The following is a 19,475-nucleotide window of genomic DNA, read 5'->3' on the forward strand; positions in this document are numbered from 1 at the left end:
AGATAAAATGGAGGAGAAGCTAATAATCGCCGTTACTGGGTTTCCAGCAACGGCGGACAAGGGACAAGTTAAGTTGTCCCTTATAGGGACAAGTTACAAAACAAATCCCTGAACAAATCCCTCAAACTCAATTTTTCATAACTCGCCTGTTTGTACTTAATAAACCAATAAAAACATTCGGCGCGAGGTCACAGCGTTTGGGTTCGCGCGCTCACAAGGTTTGCGAAAAGTAAAGGCTACAGGCTAAACCACTCGAGGTGAGAGCCAGGGCAGACGACAGGATGACGCGTGCACAGAAACGTAGTGTGTAGGACCATTTCACCAAAAAGAATGACACAGATGTAAGTTGCAGCTTGTGTGATACAGTGCTTAAGTACAGTAGTAGCACATCATCTATGATGTATCTAGTTCGGAGCTGTCATTTTCTTAAATGAGCCGCAGCAATGTTTCAAATGAGCTTCTAACGCTAGACTAACGCCTTTATTTTCAACGCGATCACCTTGTACCCAAACCATTTCGAAACTAAGGAGCCATTTGTCCTCCGATTACATACAAGCTCCTCGGCGCCGTGTTTGTGGGACTCATGTTTCGCGCTGTAGGGGATTTAAAAAAGTGACGTGAGTGGAAGGGCGGCGCCGGGGCAGTGTGTGTGTGAGCGGGAGGCAGTGTGTGTGTGAGCGGGAGGCAGTGTGTGTGTGAGCGGGAGGCAGTGTGTGTGTGAGCGGGAGGCAGAGCGGCAGAGAGATGTGACAGAGTTGCGAAATTGCAGGCGCGGCTCGAAATGGCTGTTATTTCAAATAGCGTGGCATATTTCAAACTAATCGGTTAACCGGTTTCAACCGGCTAATGAGGCTCGGTGGTCGGTCAAGAAAATTCTTAGTTTTCGCCATCCTTAATTGTGATCTGATCTGGGATCTGATGTGTGATCTGATCTGGGATCTGATGTGTGATCTGATCTGGGATTGTGATCTGATCTGGGATCTGATGTGTGATCTGATCTGGGATTGTGATCTGATCTGGGATCTGATGTGTGATCTGATCTGGGATTGTGATCTGATCTGGGATCTGATGTGTGATCTGATCTGGGATCTGATGTGTGATCTGATCTGGGATTGTGATCTGATCTGGGATCTGTGAATGTGATTTGATCTGGGATTGTGATTGATCTGGGATCTGATGTGTGATCTGATCTGGGATCTGTGATTGTGATCTGGGATTGTGATCTGATCTGGGATTGTGATCTGATCTGGGATCTGGGATTGTGATCTGGGATTGTGATCTGATCTGGGATCTGGGATTGTGATCTGATCTGGGATCTGTGATTGTGATCTGGGATTGTGATCTGATCTGGGATCTGGGATTGTGATCTGGGATTGTGATCTGATCTGGGATCTGTGATTGTGATCTGATCTGGGATCTGTGATTGTGATCTGGGATTGTGATCTGATCTGGGATCTGTGATTGTGATCTGATCTGGGATCTGGGATTGTGATCTGGGATTGTGATCTGATCTGGGATCTGATGTGTGATCTGATCTGGGATCTGTGAATGTGATTTGATCTGGGATTGTGATTGATCTGGGATCGGATGTGTGATCTGATCTGGGATTGTGATCTGATCTGGGATCTGATGTGTGATCTGATCTGGGATCTGTGATTGTGATCTGGGATTGTGATCTGATCTGGGATCTGTGATTGTGATCTGGGATTGTGATTTGATCTGGGATTGTGATTGATCTGGGATCGGATGTGTGATCTGATCTGGGATCTGGGATTGTGATCTGGGATTGTGATCTGATCTGGGATCTGTGATTGTGATCTGATCTGGGATCTGTGATTGTGATCTGGGATTGTGATCTGATCTGGGATCTGGGATTGTGATCTGGGATTGTGATCTGATCTGGGATCTGTGATTGTGATCTGATCTGGGATCTGGGATTGTGATCTGGGATTGTGATCTGATCTGGGATCTGATGTGTGATCTGATCTGGGATCTGTGAATGTGATTTGATCTGGGATTGTGATTGATCTGGGATCGGATGTGTGATCTGATCTGGGATTGTGATCTGATCTGGGATCTGATGTGTGATCTGATCTGGGATCTGTGATTGTGATCTGGGATTGTGATCTGATCTGGGATCTGTGATTGTGATCTGGGATTGTGATTTGATCTGGGATTGTGATTGATCTGGGATCGGATGTGTGATCTGATCTGGGATCTGATGTGTGATCTGATCTGGGATTGTAATCTGATCTGTGATCTGTCTTCAGGTAAAGTGGCTGTGAAGAAGGAAGACCTGCAGAAATACCACGGTAAAGACCACTGGTTCCCACTGCAGCCCGTCTGCGCAGACTCAGAGGTGCAGGTATGTGTTCATACGCTCACGTGTGTGTGTGTGTGTGTGTGTGTGTGTTGGGGGGGCATGTTAAGCAATACTTGTCAGGACCAAATGTCCCTACTTTCTACTTTCTGAGAACTTTTTGCTGGTCATCACAAGGAAAATTGATTAATAAACATAAGAAAATATTTTTGTTTTTTGAAAATGTGAAATTGCAGAAAGTTGTGTGAGATGGGTAGGTTTAGGGGTTCGGGTTAGTGTGGCACAGGCGCACACACACACACACACACACACACACACATGATTCCTAAAGGAACCTACAGCGAGTTACATTAGTTGTGTTGGAAACACACCCCAGATCTGTCGGATAATAATAATATAATGGGATGTCGGATAACCTCGTCTTAGAAACATCTGTATGCACCCGAGGATCCGCACAAACACAGACGCATTCATTGAGAGGAAGGATGTGTGTGTGTGTGTGTGTGTGTGTGTGTGTGTGTGTGTGTGTGTGTGTGTGTGTGTGTGTGTGTGTGTGTGTGTGGAAGAGGTGATAGTCTCTGTCCATAAAGCGCTCATTGTTGCGCTGTGTGTGAAGAAGAGCTCATTTGCATATTGATGATGTCAGCTGAAGCCAGACAGAGAAACTTTGTTTGAACTGGAGAAGTTTCATTGCTCAGAACAAGAGCTGAAATATAATGATCTATAATTAGAAAACAGAAGCTGCTCTTAAACATCATCAGGATCTCTCGAGTGTTTTCTGTGTGTCCGTGACTCATCAGCAGCAGCAGAGGCTCATGGGAACCTGCAGTCGTTCTTCCTCTAGCTCTGTTTTCATTGGTTTCTCTCGCTCCACTCCTCCATCTCTCCCTCTCTTCGGGTGGCGGGGGTAACCATGGTAACGCTGTTCTCTCTCCCTCTCTCTGTTTCTCTCACTCTTTTTCTCTCACTCTCTCTCTCTCACTCTCTCTCTCTCATTCTGTCTCTCTATCTCTCTCTCACTCTCTCTCTCACTCTCTCTCTCACTCTCTCTCTCCCTCTCTCTCTCTCTCTCTCTCTCTCTCTCTCTCTCTCTCTCTGTCTCTCTCTCTCTCTCTCTCTCTCACTCTCTCTCTCTCTCTCTCTCTCTCTCTCTCACTCTCTCTCTCTCACTCTCTCTCTCTCTCTCTGTCTCTCTCTCTCTCACTCTCTCTCTCTCTCTCTCTCTCTCTCTCTGTCTCTCTCTCTCTCTCTCACTCTCTCTCTCTTTTTCTCTCCCTCTCTCTCTCACTCTCTCTTTCTCTCTCTCACTCTCTCTCTCTTCTCCCTCTCTCTCTCACTCAAACTTCAACTTCAAAGCATCTTTACAGAAAGTGTATGAGTCCACATTACAGTTTAGAGTGATTGTTATCAGAGGAAACAAGTTATGTATTTCAGAAATATACAAAGTCACAGTTAGCTAAAAGTGTATTAATTTAAACAATGTAATAATTTAATGCAGAAACAATGATCTCATTGAAGTAATGAATACTTGTTAGTCAACAAATGATTATGACATTCAATCATCATACAGACCCATACATAAAATAAATAAATATAAAATGTATTATATAATCTATGATAAATCTCTCTCTCAGGGAATGGTTCACCTGGAGCTGCGTCTCAGTGAGGTCATCACAGACAGTGGAGTCATCTGCCACAAGCTGGCAACACGGTGAGCCAATCACGAGCCCCGCACAGACACCCGTCAGCCAATCACAGCTCACGACAGGCAAACCAAGAATTATTCAGACACCAGATATAATGTGTGATATTGTTTCACTAGTGTGTGCAGGACACTATAGTTCATTTATGTAAGTGAGGAGAGCAAAATAAAGTAAATGTGACATATTATACACAATAATTCTTCATACAGTGACTACCAGTGAAACATTAGGAGCAAAAATGATTGGGACACTTTGAGCTGATCATGTTTTACTGAAGTGTTTTTTCTTTAATAACTAATGCAGCTTTTTACACCACAGACTGAACAACATGAAGCATTGCTTGGTGATTGGTTGAGCTAAACTGGTATTATCTAATTGTGTAGTTAAATTTAACAGCTGACAGATATTCAACATAATTCATGTGTGAGACAGTCTAACAGAAGGACGGACAAAACCAGTCAAATATATTATTACTGTCATATTTTATTATCATTTTCTAGCGAATAAACTGTGATAATGAGAGAAATGTTGAAGGCGTCTGAATAAATGTTGGTTTGACTGTATATTTTCAACACTTACATTATATTTCACGTGTTTTTATCACAACGGCTGAATTTGACATCTTTCTCACTTCTGACCAGCGTAATCAATCTCTGTTTTTATATATTTTTATATATTTGTTTTAGTTCATGTTCATCACTAAAGAAGTCACAAACGTAGTGTTTGTCATCCAACAACTAACGAGTCATATTGACTAATTAACTTAGATTCCTTCCTTATTTTTATCTTGTAACATTCGCTGTGTGTGTAGTTTAGATTTTCAAGTAGTTTCTAGTGTGTCAGTTTAATATTCAGAGTCACGGAGATGTTTCTGAGCCAACCAATCATGTGAGTTTGGGGGCGGGACTATCTGACCGTCTGACCAATGACTGATGAGTGTTTGGGACCAGTCGTTATTCTTGCTGTTGTTGTTTGATTGAGCAGATATCACACACTTCAACACTATTTGTCGTGGTGATGCTTCAAAGATGTTTTTTATCCTGCCGTCAGTCTAATAGTTCCCCTGTTTTAGAACAACAGCGGGTGTAACTGTCCGAGCTTCATCTGTCAATCACTGCTTGCCTGTTATTTGTTGTTTATAGATCTAGGTCATGTGACTCCCGGCTAATGCAGAAACTGATCAAATGTATATCTTGAATGCCATTTAAGTCACTTTGGAAAAATACATCTGCCAAATGCATAAATATAAATGTAAATCAGTTCATTCTAGAGCAGAGCACTGTGTGTGTGTGTGTGTGTGTGTGTGTGTGTGTGTGTGTGTTTTCTCATATACGTTGCTCTGCAAAGGCTCTGCTGATCCGTCACTGTGTGTGTGTGTGTGTGTGTGTGTGTGTGTGTGGTATGATGCTTTTATTAGCGGCTCACGCTTTATTTAAAGAGACGAGAGAAACGCAACACTCAGACTGAGATTAAATAAGTGAACTTGTGTGTGTGTGTATGCTGCATGTGTGTATGTATGCGTGTAAGAGAGTGTATATGTGAGTGTGTGTGTGTGTGAGAGAGAGAGTGTGTGTGTATGCTGCATGTGTGTATGTATGCGTGTAAGAGTGTATATGTGAGTGTGTGTGTGTATGTGTATGTGTGAGAGAGCGTGTGTGAGTGTGTGTGTGTGCTGCATGTGTGTGTGTATGTATGTGCTGCATGTATGTGTCTAAGAGAGAGTGTGTGTGAGAGAGTGTGTGTGTGTGTGTGCTGCATGTGTATGTATGCGTGTAAGAGAGAGTGTCTATGTGAGTTTGTGTTTGTGTGTGTATGTGTGAGAGAGCGTGTGTGAGTGTGTGTGTGTGCTGCATGTGTATGTGTGTGCTGCATGTGTGTGTGTATGTGTGTGCTGCATGTGTGTGTGTGTGTGTGTGCTGCATGTGTGTGTATGTGTCTAAGAGAGAGAGTGTGTGTGTGTGTGTGTGTGTGTGTGTGTGTGTGTGTGTGTGAGAGAGTGTGTGTGTGTGTGTGCTGCATGTGTGTATGTATGCGTGTAAGAGAGAGTGTCTATGTGAGTTTGTGTTTGTGTGTGTATGTGTGAGAGAGCGTGTGTGAGTGTGTGTGCTGCATGTGTGTGTCTATGTGTATAAGAGAGTGTGTGTGTGTGCTGCGTGTTTGTGTGTGTGCTGCATGTATGTATGCGTGTAAGAGAGTGTCTATGTAAGTGTGGGTGTGTGTATGTGTGTGAGAGAGTGTGTGAGTGTGTGTGTGCTGCATGTGTGTGTATGTGTCTAAGAGAGAGTGTGTGTGTGTGTGTGTGTGTGTGCTGCATGTGTGTGTGTGTGTGTGTGCTGCATGTGTGTGTATGTGTCTAAGAGAGAGTGTGTGTGTGTGTGTGTGTGTGTGTGTGTGTGTGTGTGTGTGTGTGAGAGAGTGTGTGTGTGTGTGTGCTGCATGTGTGTATGTATGCGTGTAAGAGAGAGTGTCTATGTGAGTTTGTGTTTGTGTGTGTATGTGTGAGAGAGCGTGTGTGTGCTGCATGTGTGTGTCTATGTGTATAAGAGAGTGTGTGTGTGTGTGTGCTGCGTGTTTGTGTGTGTGCTGCATGTATGTATGCGTGTAAGAGAGTGTCTATGTAAGTGTGGGTGTGTGTATGTGTGTGAGAGAGTGTGTGAGTGTGTGTGTGCTGCATGTGTGTGTGTGTGCTGCGTGTTTGTGTGCATGCTGCATGTGTGTGTGTATGCGTGTAAGAGAGAGTGTGTATGTGAGTGTGTGTGAATGTGTGAGAAAGTGTATGTGCTGCGTGTGTGTATGTATGTGTGAGAGTGTGTGTGTGTGCTGCGTGTGTATGCGTGTAAGAGAGAGTGTATGTGAGTGTGTATGTGTGAGAGAGCGTGTGTGAGCGTGTGTGAGTGTGTGTGCTGCATGTGTATGTGTGTGCTGCATGTGTGTGTGTATGTGTAAAAGAGAGTGTGTGTGCCGCATGTATGTATGCGTGTAAGAGAGTGTCTATGTGAGTGTGTGTGTGTATGTGTGAGAGAGCGTGTGTGTGTCTGTGTGTGTGAGAGAGTGTGTGAGTGTGTGTGTGTGCTGTATGTGTGTAAGAGAGTATGTATGCGAGTGTGTGTGAGAGAGAGTGTGTGAGTGTATGTGTGCTGCATGTGTGTGTGCTGCGTGTTTGTGTGCATGCTGCATGTGTGTGTGTGTATGCGTGTAAGAGAGAGTGTGTATGTGAATGTGTGTGAATGTGTGAGAAAGTGTATGTGCTGCGTGTGTGAGTGTGTGTGTGTGTATGTGTGAGAGTGTGTGTGTGTGCTGCGTGTGTATGCGTGTAAGAGAGAGTGTATGTGAGTGTGTGTATGTGTGGGAGAATGTGTGTGTGTGTGTGTTTCACAGCATCAGTGGCTCCATGTCTGGACGGTTTCCCACACTGGTGCATTCTGGGTAATGAGCTTAGTGCCACAGTGAGCCGCGATCTCATTCACAGGATATTTATGCAGCTTCCATTTTAAGACACAGTGAGGATGACGTCTTCACACACACTGATTCACTGACGCTGTGATTCTGCGGTAACAGACATGGGAATATATTACACAGCGTTACATTTATTATATATTTTCATTAACACTGCAGGCCTTGTGTGTGCTAGTCAATATTAGCATGTTTTAAGTGTATTTTTTTGTTTTTGATATTGATAGCCATGTAAGGACAGCACATGATCTTGAAAGTGTGTGTGTGTGTGTGTGTGTATTTATGTGTGTGTGTGTGTGTGTGTGTCTATGTATATGTGAGTGTGACTGTGTGTGTGTGTGTCTATGTATATGTGAGTGTGTGTGTGTCTATGTATGTGTGTGTGTGTGTGTGTGTGTGTGTGTGTGTGTGTGTGTGTGTGTGTGTGTGTGTGTGTGTCTATGTGTCTATGTATATGTGAGTGTGTCTATGTATTTGTGAGTGTGTGTGTGTCTATGTATGTATGTATGTGTGTGTGTGTGTGTGTGTGTGTGTGTGTGTGTGTGTGTGTATTTATGTGTGTGTGTGTGTGTGTGTGTATTTATGTGTGTGTGTGTGTGTGTGTGTGTGTGTGTGTGTGTGTGTGTCTATGTAAATGTGAGTGTGTCTATGTATATGTGTGTGTGTGTGTGTGTGTGTGTGTGAGGAGGAGGAGGAATGACAAAAAGGATGCAATCTGAACTCAAAGCATCGTTCATCAATGCTTCTCCTCTGATGATGTCAGTGTGTGTGATGTTCACCGGACTCAGTTTTAGCCCAGCGCTGGACGTCATGGTGTGTGTATTTATGACCGTTATATAAAGAGGATTAACACACACAGGAAGTGCCTAGAAGGATCCGATGCTATTAGAGATGCTGTAGATCCTGTTCATTCATCAGCATGACACACACACACACACACACACACACACACACACACACACACACACACACACACACACACACACACACACACACACAGCTGAGCTTTTATTCATTTCCATATCTCAATAATGTGTGTGAATGCTTCTGTCAGGACGATGTCGTTCAGCGGATGATGTCACAACAGAGCTTGGCTCTGATTGGCCGGATATGACATCATATAGGATAGTAGCGCAACAAAATTGCTGTTGTTTGTTCTGAGGCCGTTTGTGATGTGTTGACATGTTTGTTTATTTATAATGTCAAAAAAATCATAGCTTGTACTATTCTGAACGATGTCTGAAACTTTGTATTACCAGCACTTCTCATGTGTGTTGACTCTTTAAATTAATACATTTATTATATTATATTATATCATATTTTTCACGGCATTAAAAGTGAATCATATGTATGGAAGCTTGTTTCCACCACAGAATAAAAAATAAAAAAGCCAATTGTGACTTTTTATTTCACAATTCTGACTTTTTTTCTCACAATTGTATGTTTATATCCAGGGGTGCACATAACATTTTCAGTGAGTTACTCGGGTGAGTACCAGGAGATGGTGTTTGGTACTCACCCCATGTATCGCGGTGTTAATAAGTGCATTCTTCCTCACTGTCCTCCTCATCAGTGTAGAAGCTGTCAATCACAGCTGTCAATCATGACGTCACATTCCTGTTTTTATAGCTTATAACTAACTAAAGACCAAACCTTTTTTTTTTTTTTTAAACGAGCACTTAATTTACATAAGCGTGAAAAAAACCACCTAAAATACAGAAAACATCTTTGGAAAAAATGTATTTGAAGTGTAATTTGATTGTTTAGTTTTCATCGCGTTCTTTAGACTACACGGGGAGAATTTTGAACAACTCACTGTAGCTGTGTCAACCGGTATGCGATTTGTCAGTCAAAAATAGTCGATCTCCGAATGCAACTTAACAGGGAGGAGAGTAAAGATGGAAAGCTCCTAAAGCTTAGTTCCATATAAATTCACGGATAATTTGTTGTTTTGTCGTAAGTGAAAAACAATATTGACCTTGTATTTGAAAAAGGATCCTCGTATAAGAAGCAATACTAAAATTCAGACTCAGTTCATTCGCATTCGGAGATCGACTATTTGTGACTGACAAAATGCCAACGGACACAGCTACAGTGAGTTGTTCAAAATCTTTCTTTTTAGTAAACTCTGTGTCCACAAACAATGTTCTCAATGCTCGAGTTCATGTGTAGAGCCCCTGGTGATACTTCGAGCAAAATTGCACGTTGTGTCGAGCCTTCTTAGTGTTTTAAAAATAGCCATTTTTGATGCTATCATATACGTGCCCCTAGCTCTCCCAATCAAAAGGCAATTTGACCGAAAACAAAAATACGGTCAAACTTTAAAGTGACGTTTCCATTTTAATTATGCTTTTAAACGAAAGTTTGCCTCCAGTAGATAAACAAAACGACAGTTACCCTTTAAGTACGCAAAGGCGCGTAGTAACACAAGTGGCATTACGCATTCCTGATTTTTGTCGCGCATGCGTACCTGCGTACCAGTTATGTGCACCCCTGTTTATATCTTTCAATTCTGACTTTATAACACACAATTGGGAGACATAAAGTCAAAATTTCGAGATATAAAAATGCAATTCTGAATCTTTTTTTCATTAGAATTGAACTTTATAACTCGCAGATATCTATGACTTTAGAATTGCGTGATATGAAGTCAGAAATGTGTGATATAAACATGCAATTCTGAGGAAAAAAGCTTATACTTATAAGTGACATAAACAAAACAAGAGTTTAAATCATTAACCGCAATTATTTGTATTGCAATATTTAGTTTCTGCTAAATTCATAAATGTACAATATATTAAAAATGGTCCGATCGTTGATAATTACGAGAGTTTGTGCGTCTTAAATGAGATTTACAAAACCAGTTTATAGCAGACATAAGCCATTTTAATAAAGAATAAAGGTGTTTTATAAAATGTCCACGAAACTTAAAGAAATGTTTAGTGAAATTAGAAAATATTTAAGAGATTGTAATTTAGTTGTATAGCTAACATACATGTGACATTATAACAAAAATATGTGGATATAAAACTGGTTTACTGGATTTGTAGTGTGGTATTGGTGGGGATGTACTGAAATAGACATCGTCACGTGTGGACCTTTCTTCTTCTCACCGTTGATTCCTGATAGTTAAGAGGACAAGTACTTGAGTCTATAAAGTAAAGTGTAAAGTGTAACCCAGGCTTGACGCTTGTGTTGTTCCTCAGGGTTCTGGAGTGTCAGGATCTGCCCATAGTGAACGGTCAGTGTGACCCGTACGCAGCCGTGTCGTTACTGGGACCCTCCAGGTAAGATCACACCCCAAAGCTGCTTCTCATCCCGTTTACAAGCGCCGATTACGTGTTTCCCGTCGCGCTCCGCATTTAAAGGCTTTAGAAAAATAAACACACGCTGGAGTTCATGGTCACATCATGACCACATGCATTGCTTTAAACGTGTAATGTGTTAAATTGAATTCGCTGTTTCTTAGGGCTGGGCAAGAAAGTTGATCTTTCGATTAATCGTTTTTTTTTTTTAAATGTGGTCGATTTAAAATCGATTCTGAAAGGCCACATATTGATTTTTTTCCATATTTATGTATCAATCACCCAAAAGCCAGTGATAGTTTTCCTGCAGTGTTCTGCTAATGCTGAGTTTGTTTTATCTTAAACACAAAATAACCTGATCCTGTTTGATCAACGCATGCGACTGTTCTGATTTATTAAAATCCTGTTTATTCATCGTATGCATTTGAAATATAGAGTTGGGTTCGGTTTTAATTAGTGGTGGGCCGTTATCGGCGTTAACGTGAGACTCTTATCAGGCGATAAAAAAAATATCGCCGTTAATCTATTCTCAAAGTTGGGTTGGTATCATAAAATAGCTTTTTCGAATATCGTTATATTTCCGCGTAAATCGCGCAGCAGGGTATTTTCCTGTCAGGGACACAAGGTGTATACTTTTACATGTTACGTTGATCGTTCCTCTCGTTACTTTACATGTTGTTAAATTAGTTTATTCCAAGCGCGCTGTATGTTTTTTATGGGCATGAGCGATGCTCAATTTACAACTCTTTTGGGTCGATTCTGTTCAAAGACTTCATCAAACAAGTTGGCAGATCTGTCTAAATCGGTTCGCGAATCAGTTCTGTTCAGTTCCTCACGCACTGAACGTCTGAAGCGCCTTCAATCACACTCGACTCGGATTCGTAACAGGAAGATTTAAGAACATCAAGAGCTACAGTTTAGTCTAGTGAAAGCAAATCTGCAAATGCATCATATTTTTGCCAGCGATGAAGATCTTTATTAGTTGAACATCTTCGTAAGCTGTCTGTGAATGACTGATTCCACAGGACGATACATTCGATTTCATTTCATTCAGGTAATACATTTTACAACCAAACAGATTATTACGCCACGATAGCATTACTAAAAAGTATGACATTATCCGTTGGACATATACATTAATTTATAGGCTACAAAATAAATAAGCTACCATTGTCCACAGTTTATGAAATGAACACCCACCATCCCGCGGTAATGTGTGTGTATTGCGCAGGGGCATAGTCACATGAATAGTTTACATTGATTGAAACTAATTTGTTTAAAAAGGATGAGGCTATTGCCGGTAAAGGCAGGTTCACATAAAATCATTATGACATATGACATTATTTTTTGATCTAACGAGCATCTGGTTCGGCGATTCAAAAACGGACAGTAGCTACGTCGTGCTTATTGTTTTTTTCTTCTTCCAATTAGCCTACTATGTTTAAAAAAAACGACGAAAACATGTTACTTGTTCAATTAATAAACAGTTTGTTTGAGCACAAATCGCTAAAGATGAAATTGGCCTCCCTTTCTGTCATTGTAATTGTGCGTTTTATTTATTTATTTTATTATTTATTTATTTATTTCACATTCCTACGCGAGGCGAACTATTCTCAAAGACTTACTTTTAGTCATTATTTGGGTAGCACACATATTCTGAATGCCTTCGGCAGAATTCAAATCAGCCATTTTAATCTAGATTAATTCCAAGATTCCAGTGAGATTAATCTAGATTAAAAAAATTAATCTATGCCCACCTCTAGTTTTAATGCACACAAGCGTACCTAAAATAAAAAGAGTTTAATATACAGGTTTGTGGCACTTCATTTCTTTTTTATTAATTAACCACTTGTAAACTTATGTTCACTGTTCTTTTTAAAAACTAAATATATGATTTGTATTTAATCTATTTTCAGTGAGTCGAATCGAAATCGAGAATCGAATTGAGAGCTTGCGAATCGAAATCGAATCAAATTGGAACCTCTGAATCGAGACCCAGCGCTAGTGTTTCTATCACACATCAAACTGAGTCAAAGAAAAGAAGAAACTTGCAAGATCAGAGAAGCGCACATAGTAAACACTCACACCTGATAAAAGACAAGCAAACTACCCTATTATCCAATAAGCAAAAAGAAAACAAACAATTATTGACATAATTGTTGGGGACATTTAATTTAATATTTAATATTCAACATTATTATTGATCTCCTGCATTGACACCATTATATGAGAACTGAACTGAGCTGGACGATGACATCACGGTTTTCTCCAGAGTGGCTATATATGTATATAAATGAATTAAATTAATAACTTTATTACAACAAAAATGAACCATCACTGAACTTACTTAAGCTGGACTGTGACTATTTTCTTCTAGAAACAAACTTTGTTGCATTATTTTCCTGTTATCTCTGTAAATCTGCTTTAAAACACTCTGTGCTGCGCTGTAGAAATAAAGGTGAGTTGAAGAGACATCCAAAACTGCACAAACATAATTCAAACAACTACCCAAATAATAAGTCCCCAAAAAATTAAAATAAATGAATTAATACTTTACAGTCAAAACGTTTCTGAAAGTCTCTTCTGCTCATTAAAGCTGCATTTATTTCATCAAAATTACATTACAAACAGTGAAATATTATTGTAATGTAAATCAGCTGTTTTCTATGTGAATATACTGTATAGTAAAGTGTAATTCATTCCTGTGATCAAAGCTGAATTTAATTACAGTCTTCAGTGTCACATGATCCTTCAGAAATCAGTATAATATGATGATTTGATGCTCAAGAAACATTTATGATTATTAAATTGTCATTCAATGATTGGTTTCAACTCACGCCACCTCAAATATCTGCAAATCACAGTCAAAATGCAAAAGCAAAACATAAATGCGTGTCTCACCCCTCACAGGTCAGAGGCCAAGAAGACGAAAGTCAAGCGGAAAACCAACAATCCTCAGTTTGACGAGGTCTTCTTCTTTGAGGTAGGAGCTCAAATATAGTCAAAACCAACATTTATTCAGACGCCGTCAACATTTCTCACATTATCACAGTTTATTCGCTAGAAAATGATAATAAAATATGACTGTAATAATATATTTGACTGTTTTTGTCCGTCCTTCTGTTAGACTGTCTCACACATGAATTATGTTGAATATCTGTCAGCTGTTAAATTTAACTACACAATTAGATAACACCAGTTTAGCTCAACCAATCACCAAGCAATGCTTCATGTTGTTCAGTCTGTGGTGTAAAAAGCTGCATTAGTTATTAAAGAAAAAACACTTCAGTAAAACATGATCAGCTCAAAGTGTCCCAATCATTTTTGCTCCTAATGTTTCACTGGTAGTCACTGTATGAAGAATTATTGTGTATAATATGTCACATTTACTTTATTTTGCTCTCCTCACTTACATAAATGAACTATAGTGTCCTGCACACACTAGTGAAACAATATCACACATTATATCTGGCGTCTGAATAATGTTTGGTTAGACTGTATGTCAGGAAATTAATCATGTGCACATAAAGAACCTACATTTATTAATTTCAGTAAAAGCAAATTGCTTGTGAAAGTCTTGAGATGAGAGACATCAGTGATTATATTCTGGTTCAGATGGAAAGTTTAATATGGTGATATAAATGATAATTTTAGGTGTTTGTACTCTCACCTCTCACACACACACACACACACACTGGTGGATTGTGGTTTCTCTCTTTAACACTTCCCACACTCTCAACACTCAGCGTTCACTGCAGATCTGAATAATCTTCCTCTGATGATCTTCAGTGCCGCTCGTGAGAGTTTAGCGTTCAGACGACAGCCGCTCGTGTTATCAGACGTGACAGCTGTTTTCTCTCGGTCCTCACACACACATACACACACACACACTCTCATGAACTCGCCACAGAGGACGACGAGACAAGAGTTTGATTGATTGTGAGACACACAATCCGCTCCATTTATTTCACAGCCCTCGCGGTCTTTCCCACACACGTATTCTTCACACACACACACACTCACACACACACTCACACACACACAGAAACACACGTCTTCTTCATCATCATCATCGTTCACACACACACACACCTACTCAAAGACACACACATCATCATCATCGTCCACTCACACACAAACACACTCAGACTCTCCCCCACTCACAGCCCTCGGCTCAGTGTGAAATATAATCCAACATCATTAAACACACGTTATTCTCTCATGATCAGAAAGGAAATGTGTTTTTGTAGCATGTTTTTTGTTTTAAATGTGTCGAACTGACCCGCCTTTCAGAGTGATGTCATTTATCCGTGTCTCACCTGATTAGTGGTTTGTTGTAGAGATGCACCGATGTGAAAAATTTGGCTGATACGATAATTCTCTATATTTGAAAGCCGATAATCGACATATATCGGCCGATAAATCTAAATCCACATTTTTATATAATTTTTGAGAGCCTGATTACAAAAACAGAAGTCTCATCATTAAAAGCCCTGACCCAAACACACAAATATAATGTTCTCATTATAATTTTATGTAGCCGATATGACAGACTTGCGCTGAACTGTATTTTCCTTTTTTGAAGTAATTCCAATCATATTTCAAGCAATTCATAACATCATGTTGAACAGTCGCATCTGAAGCGTCTCAGCTGCAGGAAATAATACACTTTAATATATCAGCCAAGTTTTCTAATGAGCCGATAACGATATCATTAAAGATGTACATATATCGGCCGATACCGATATGCTGGCCGATAGATCGTGCATCTCTAGTTTGTTGAGTCTCGGATGGTTTATTCTCGTCATGTGTGTCATAAGTGTCTTATTTCATCACACAGGTGACCAAACCGCTGAGCTACACCAAACGACACTTCGACGTGGAAGAGGACGACGTAGACAAGCTGGCGCTCAAGTGAGTGTGTGTGTGTGTGTGTGTGTGCGTGTGTGCGTGCAGCCTGTGTTTACACTGAGCCAATGAGTGTGTTACTATATAAACTGCCCACAAACAACCATGGTGCATCATGGTCTGTGTTTATGAGTCACACTTGTTGCATACTTTGAATATTTTTGAATATGGCCTTTCATTTAGTGTGTACTAGTGTGAATGTGAAAGATCACAGTGTCAATAAATGGAGTTATTGTCTCCTGAAAGAAAGAAGTGATGCTGAACTGAAACAAGGCGTCAGTAATTCTACTTCCTGCTGAACCTGTTGGTTTGTATTTAATTTGCATAATGCCAGCCTGTGGTCCTGATTGGCTGAGCAGCGTCTCTTAGCTCCGCCCTCAAACACTAGTGTATCTGAGACTGGAAGAGTTTGTGTTGTTCGTGTGAAGAAGACGCTGTTTTCTGAGATTGATACGGTAAAACCCACGCCATCGTTACTGTTCGTATCACTGTGATCAAGAGCTGAGATTCAGATATGATAATGAGCATTTGCTTTCTGACCAATCACAGCAGAGCAGCTCTCAGAGAGGCGGGGCTTAGAGAGACTGAAAGCGTTTCCGACACTGAGAGAAAAGAGTGAAAAACAACATTAGGAACCTTTAAAATAGCATAATAATGCACTTTAACATTCAAAGTAATTTGATTCATCATCTTTGTGCATCATGATCTTTGATGTGATGTTTAAATTTACATGTATAATAGCAATAAAATACATTTCTCACATTATCAAAGTTTATTCGCTATAGTTTAAAAAATGATAATAAAATATGACTGTAATAATATATTTGACTGGTTTTGTCCGTCCTTCTGTTAGACTGTCTCACACATGAATTATGTTGAATATCTGTCAGCTGTTAAATTTAACTACACAATTAGATAATACCAGTTTAGCTCAACCAATCACCAAGCAATGCTTCATGTTGTTCAGTCTGTGGTGTAAAAAGGTGCATTAGTTATTAAAGAAAAAACACTTCAGCAAAACATGATCAGCTCAAAGTGTCCGGATCATTTTTGCTCCTAATGTTTCACTGGTAGTCACTGTATGAAGAATTATTGTGTATAATATGTCACATTTACTTTATTTTGCTCTCCTCACTTACATAAATGAACTATAGTGTCCTGCACACACTAGTGAAACAATATCACACATTATATCTGGTGTCTGGTACATTTCTTGGTTTGACTGAATGATATTAATATTCTGTTCTTTAACGAACGCTCCGACTCTCTCTCCTCAGGGTGGATCTGTGGAACGCCAGCAATCTGAAGTTCGGAGACGAGTTTCTGGGAGAGGTACGGGTCCAGCTGAAGGTTCTGGGACAGTCAGGTGTTCATGACGCATGGTACGAGCCTCGTCACGCGTGTTATCTGTGTAAGACGCTAGTGCTGGGCGGTAGGACCAAAAATGCATATGCATACCGTTTTCACGATATATGACGGTTTTCTTCTCCCAAGCATGACTGTGTGTTAGCCACATCTCCTACTGATTGACAGGAATTACTGCAGTAGATTGACTATTTTACTGTCGTGAGTGAATACTGTAGAAAAATCCCACACTAGTATTAATACAGGTTCTCAAGGCTGTTTTCCCGTAACGCCTGTACGCTCATAAACGCTGCTTTATCAAGAAAGATTAACATTAAAACTTTTCTAAAGACCGTCATTCTATTGTCGTCATTTAAGATCGTCATTTAATTGTATTGTATTGTCTCATTATCTCTACTACAGTATGTGCCGCACATTGGACAACCTCGGTTGGGATTAATGTTGCTATATAAATAAAATTGACATTCGTATAAAAACACGTTTTGAATGAAACGTGCCGATCTCATGTTTATTCAACGATGTCAATGCCGGCCACAAATAGATTTTCCAAAAGGCTGTTGATATTTATAACCAATGTATGGGAAACACTGTAATATAATTTGACAGCTTTCAATTATAGTTTAACCTGTCCATCTTCACCGTCACGCTTAAACGCTGCGCCTCACCAGTGAACAGTTTAAAGACGCTCTCAAACAGAGTCCGTGTTCCCAACGCTGTTAAAGCGACATACACAAATAATGCAATGACACATAAAAAGTCTCCAATAGAAGTGCTGATAATGAAATCTAACGTGTATCACTACTTTAATTCTCACACATGCATGATTGCTTAAAGATGGAAAATCATCATGGAGATCACATTGCCCTCACTGACAGAAGTATAAAGTGCCTTTAAAATGCTTCAAATCATTGAAAGCTCTTGTTTAGCCAAAGGTTTGGCTGCTGTTAGCATCCAGAGATGAAGTTAGTTGAGTTCTTGCTGTATTGCGTATTGTGGTATATAAAAAACCCCCGCCAGTGTTCGGTATGAACCGGTAGACCGCCCAGCACTGTAACACACTGGTGTTTTCAGGACACGAGCTCATCCTCATCCTCGCTTTCTTTCAGGTACTTTCTGCAGCCCAGAGATAATGGGCATAAATCTGTGAAGGCTGATGAGCTGGGCTCGTTACGGCTCAACATCGTTTACACGGAGGACCACGTGTTCCTCACGGAGCATTACAACCCGCTCCGGGACCTGCTCCTGCAGTCCGCGCACGGCGAGGTCAGTGAGCTCACGGCTAAGGTGTGTCTAACTAGAGGAAGAACAATAGTGTTTTACAATACAAACATCTAAACATTCTTCAATCAAGATACAATAATTGTTCAATACATACTTAATTAATTAATAATTAATTAATTAATTAATAATAATACATACTTAACTAATTAATACATGTGTCATATACAATAGATCCATAACGCACTGTTATTGACTCTAATTTGTTCAATTCAATTCACGTTTATTTGTATAGCGCTTTTCACAATACACATAATTTCAAAGTATCTTTACAGAAAGTGCATGAGTCCACATTACAGTTTAGAGTGATTGTTATCAGAGGAAACTGTCTAAGTTATATATTTCAGAAATATACATATACCACAAAGTCACAGTTAGCTAAAAGTGTATTAATTTAAACAATGTAGTAATTTAATCCAGATACAATGAGCTCATTGAAGTAATGAATACTTGTTTGTTAACAAATGATTATGACATAAATAGCATTGGTGCATGTTGATTCATTGATCTGTCATTGATAAATCACGTACAGCCCGTGTCGGCGTCGGCGGCTCATATCTTGGGCGAGGCGTGTCGTGAGAAACAAGAGGCTGCCGTCCCGCTAGTTCGACTCTTCCTGCATTACGGCAAGATCGTGCCTTTCCTCAGTGCCATCGCACACGCGGAGATCAACCGCACGCAGTGAGTACACACAGACACACACACACACACACACATCAAAGGTCTGCACAGGCTTTAAACTGAAGCCATCATTTAACCCGACCCAACCATTACGGTTATATTTTAAGCCCGACCCGAACCCGAGGCCCGTTTCTCACAGTAAACACCTTTTTTTTTTTTCTTTTTTTTTTTGCAATATGCTGTATTTTATGATTGTTTGCAACGATAATTAAACAAATACATGTACAAACACCGTTTCCCCAAAGCACAGACTTACTAATTATGAAATTTTGCTGTGTTTGAAACAGTCACTAATTCCTCTGGAACTCAAACATTAAACTTCAAAACAAAGTTCATGCGGTTGCACAACTATTTACACAAATATATATATATAAATCCTTCTCAGTGCGAGTTATGAAGGAGAACCGCATCGAGAGTTGATGTTTCAGCGCGTCCTCCTCTGACTGCACGTTGTGACTGAAA

At 40.1% G+C, this 19,475-nt stretch overlaps 1 protein-coding gene across 7 annotated transcripts in view; it reads left to right on the plus strand.

The window, feature by feature from the left end:
• Nucleotides 1-19,475, plus strand: part of rasa3 (RAS p21 protein activator 3) — a 61,259-nt gene that overhangs the window by 19,232 nt on the left and 22,552 nt on the right. For 4 of the 7 annotated variants that reach the window (XM_077238041.1, XM_077238037.1, XM_077238038.1 and 1 more), the window contains exons 4-11: nucleotides 2,271-2,365; nucleotides 3,955-4,031; nucleotides 10,683-10,763; nucleotides 13,692-13,764; nucleotides 15,622-15,695; nucleotides 16,967-17,071; nucleotides 18,161-18,338; nucleotides 18,865-19,013. In XM_077238041.1, the coding sequence (XP_077094156.1) occupies nucleotides 2,271-2,365; nucleotides 3,955-4,031; nucleotides 10,683-10,763; nucleotides 13,692-13,764; nucleotides 15,622-15,695; nucleotides 16,967-17,071; nucleotides 18,161-18,338; nucleotides 18,865-19,013 (832 nt within the window). The remainder of the gene's footprint in view (nucleotides 1-2,270; nucleotides 2,366-3,954; nucleotides 4,032-10,682; nucleotides 10,764-13,691; nucleotides 13,765-15,621; nucleotides 15,696-16,966; nucleotides 17,072-18,160; nucleotides 18,339-18,864; nucleotides 19,014-19,475) is intronic. The other 3 variants (XM_077238043.1, XM_077238042.1, XM_077238039.1) reach the window with 1 other exon arrangement.

The sequence above is a fragment of the Siphateles boraxobius genome, unplaced genomic scaffold (genome assembly GCF_051911475.1).
Source record: "Siphateles boraxobius isolate OS27281-9 unplaced genomic scaffold, OSU_SipBor_1 215, whole genome shotgun sequence".
NCBI classification, from domain to species: domain Eukaryota; kingdom Metazoa; phylum Chordata; class Actinopteri; order Cypriniformes; family Leuciscidae; genus Siphateles; species Siphateles boraxobius.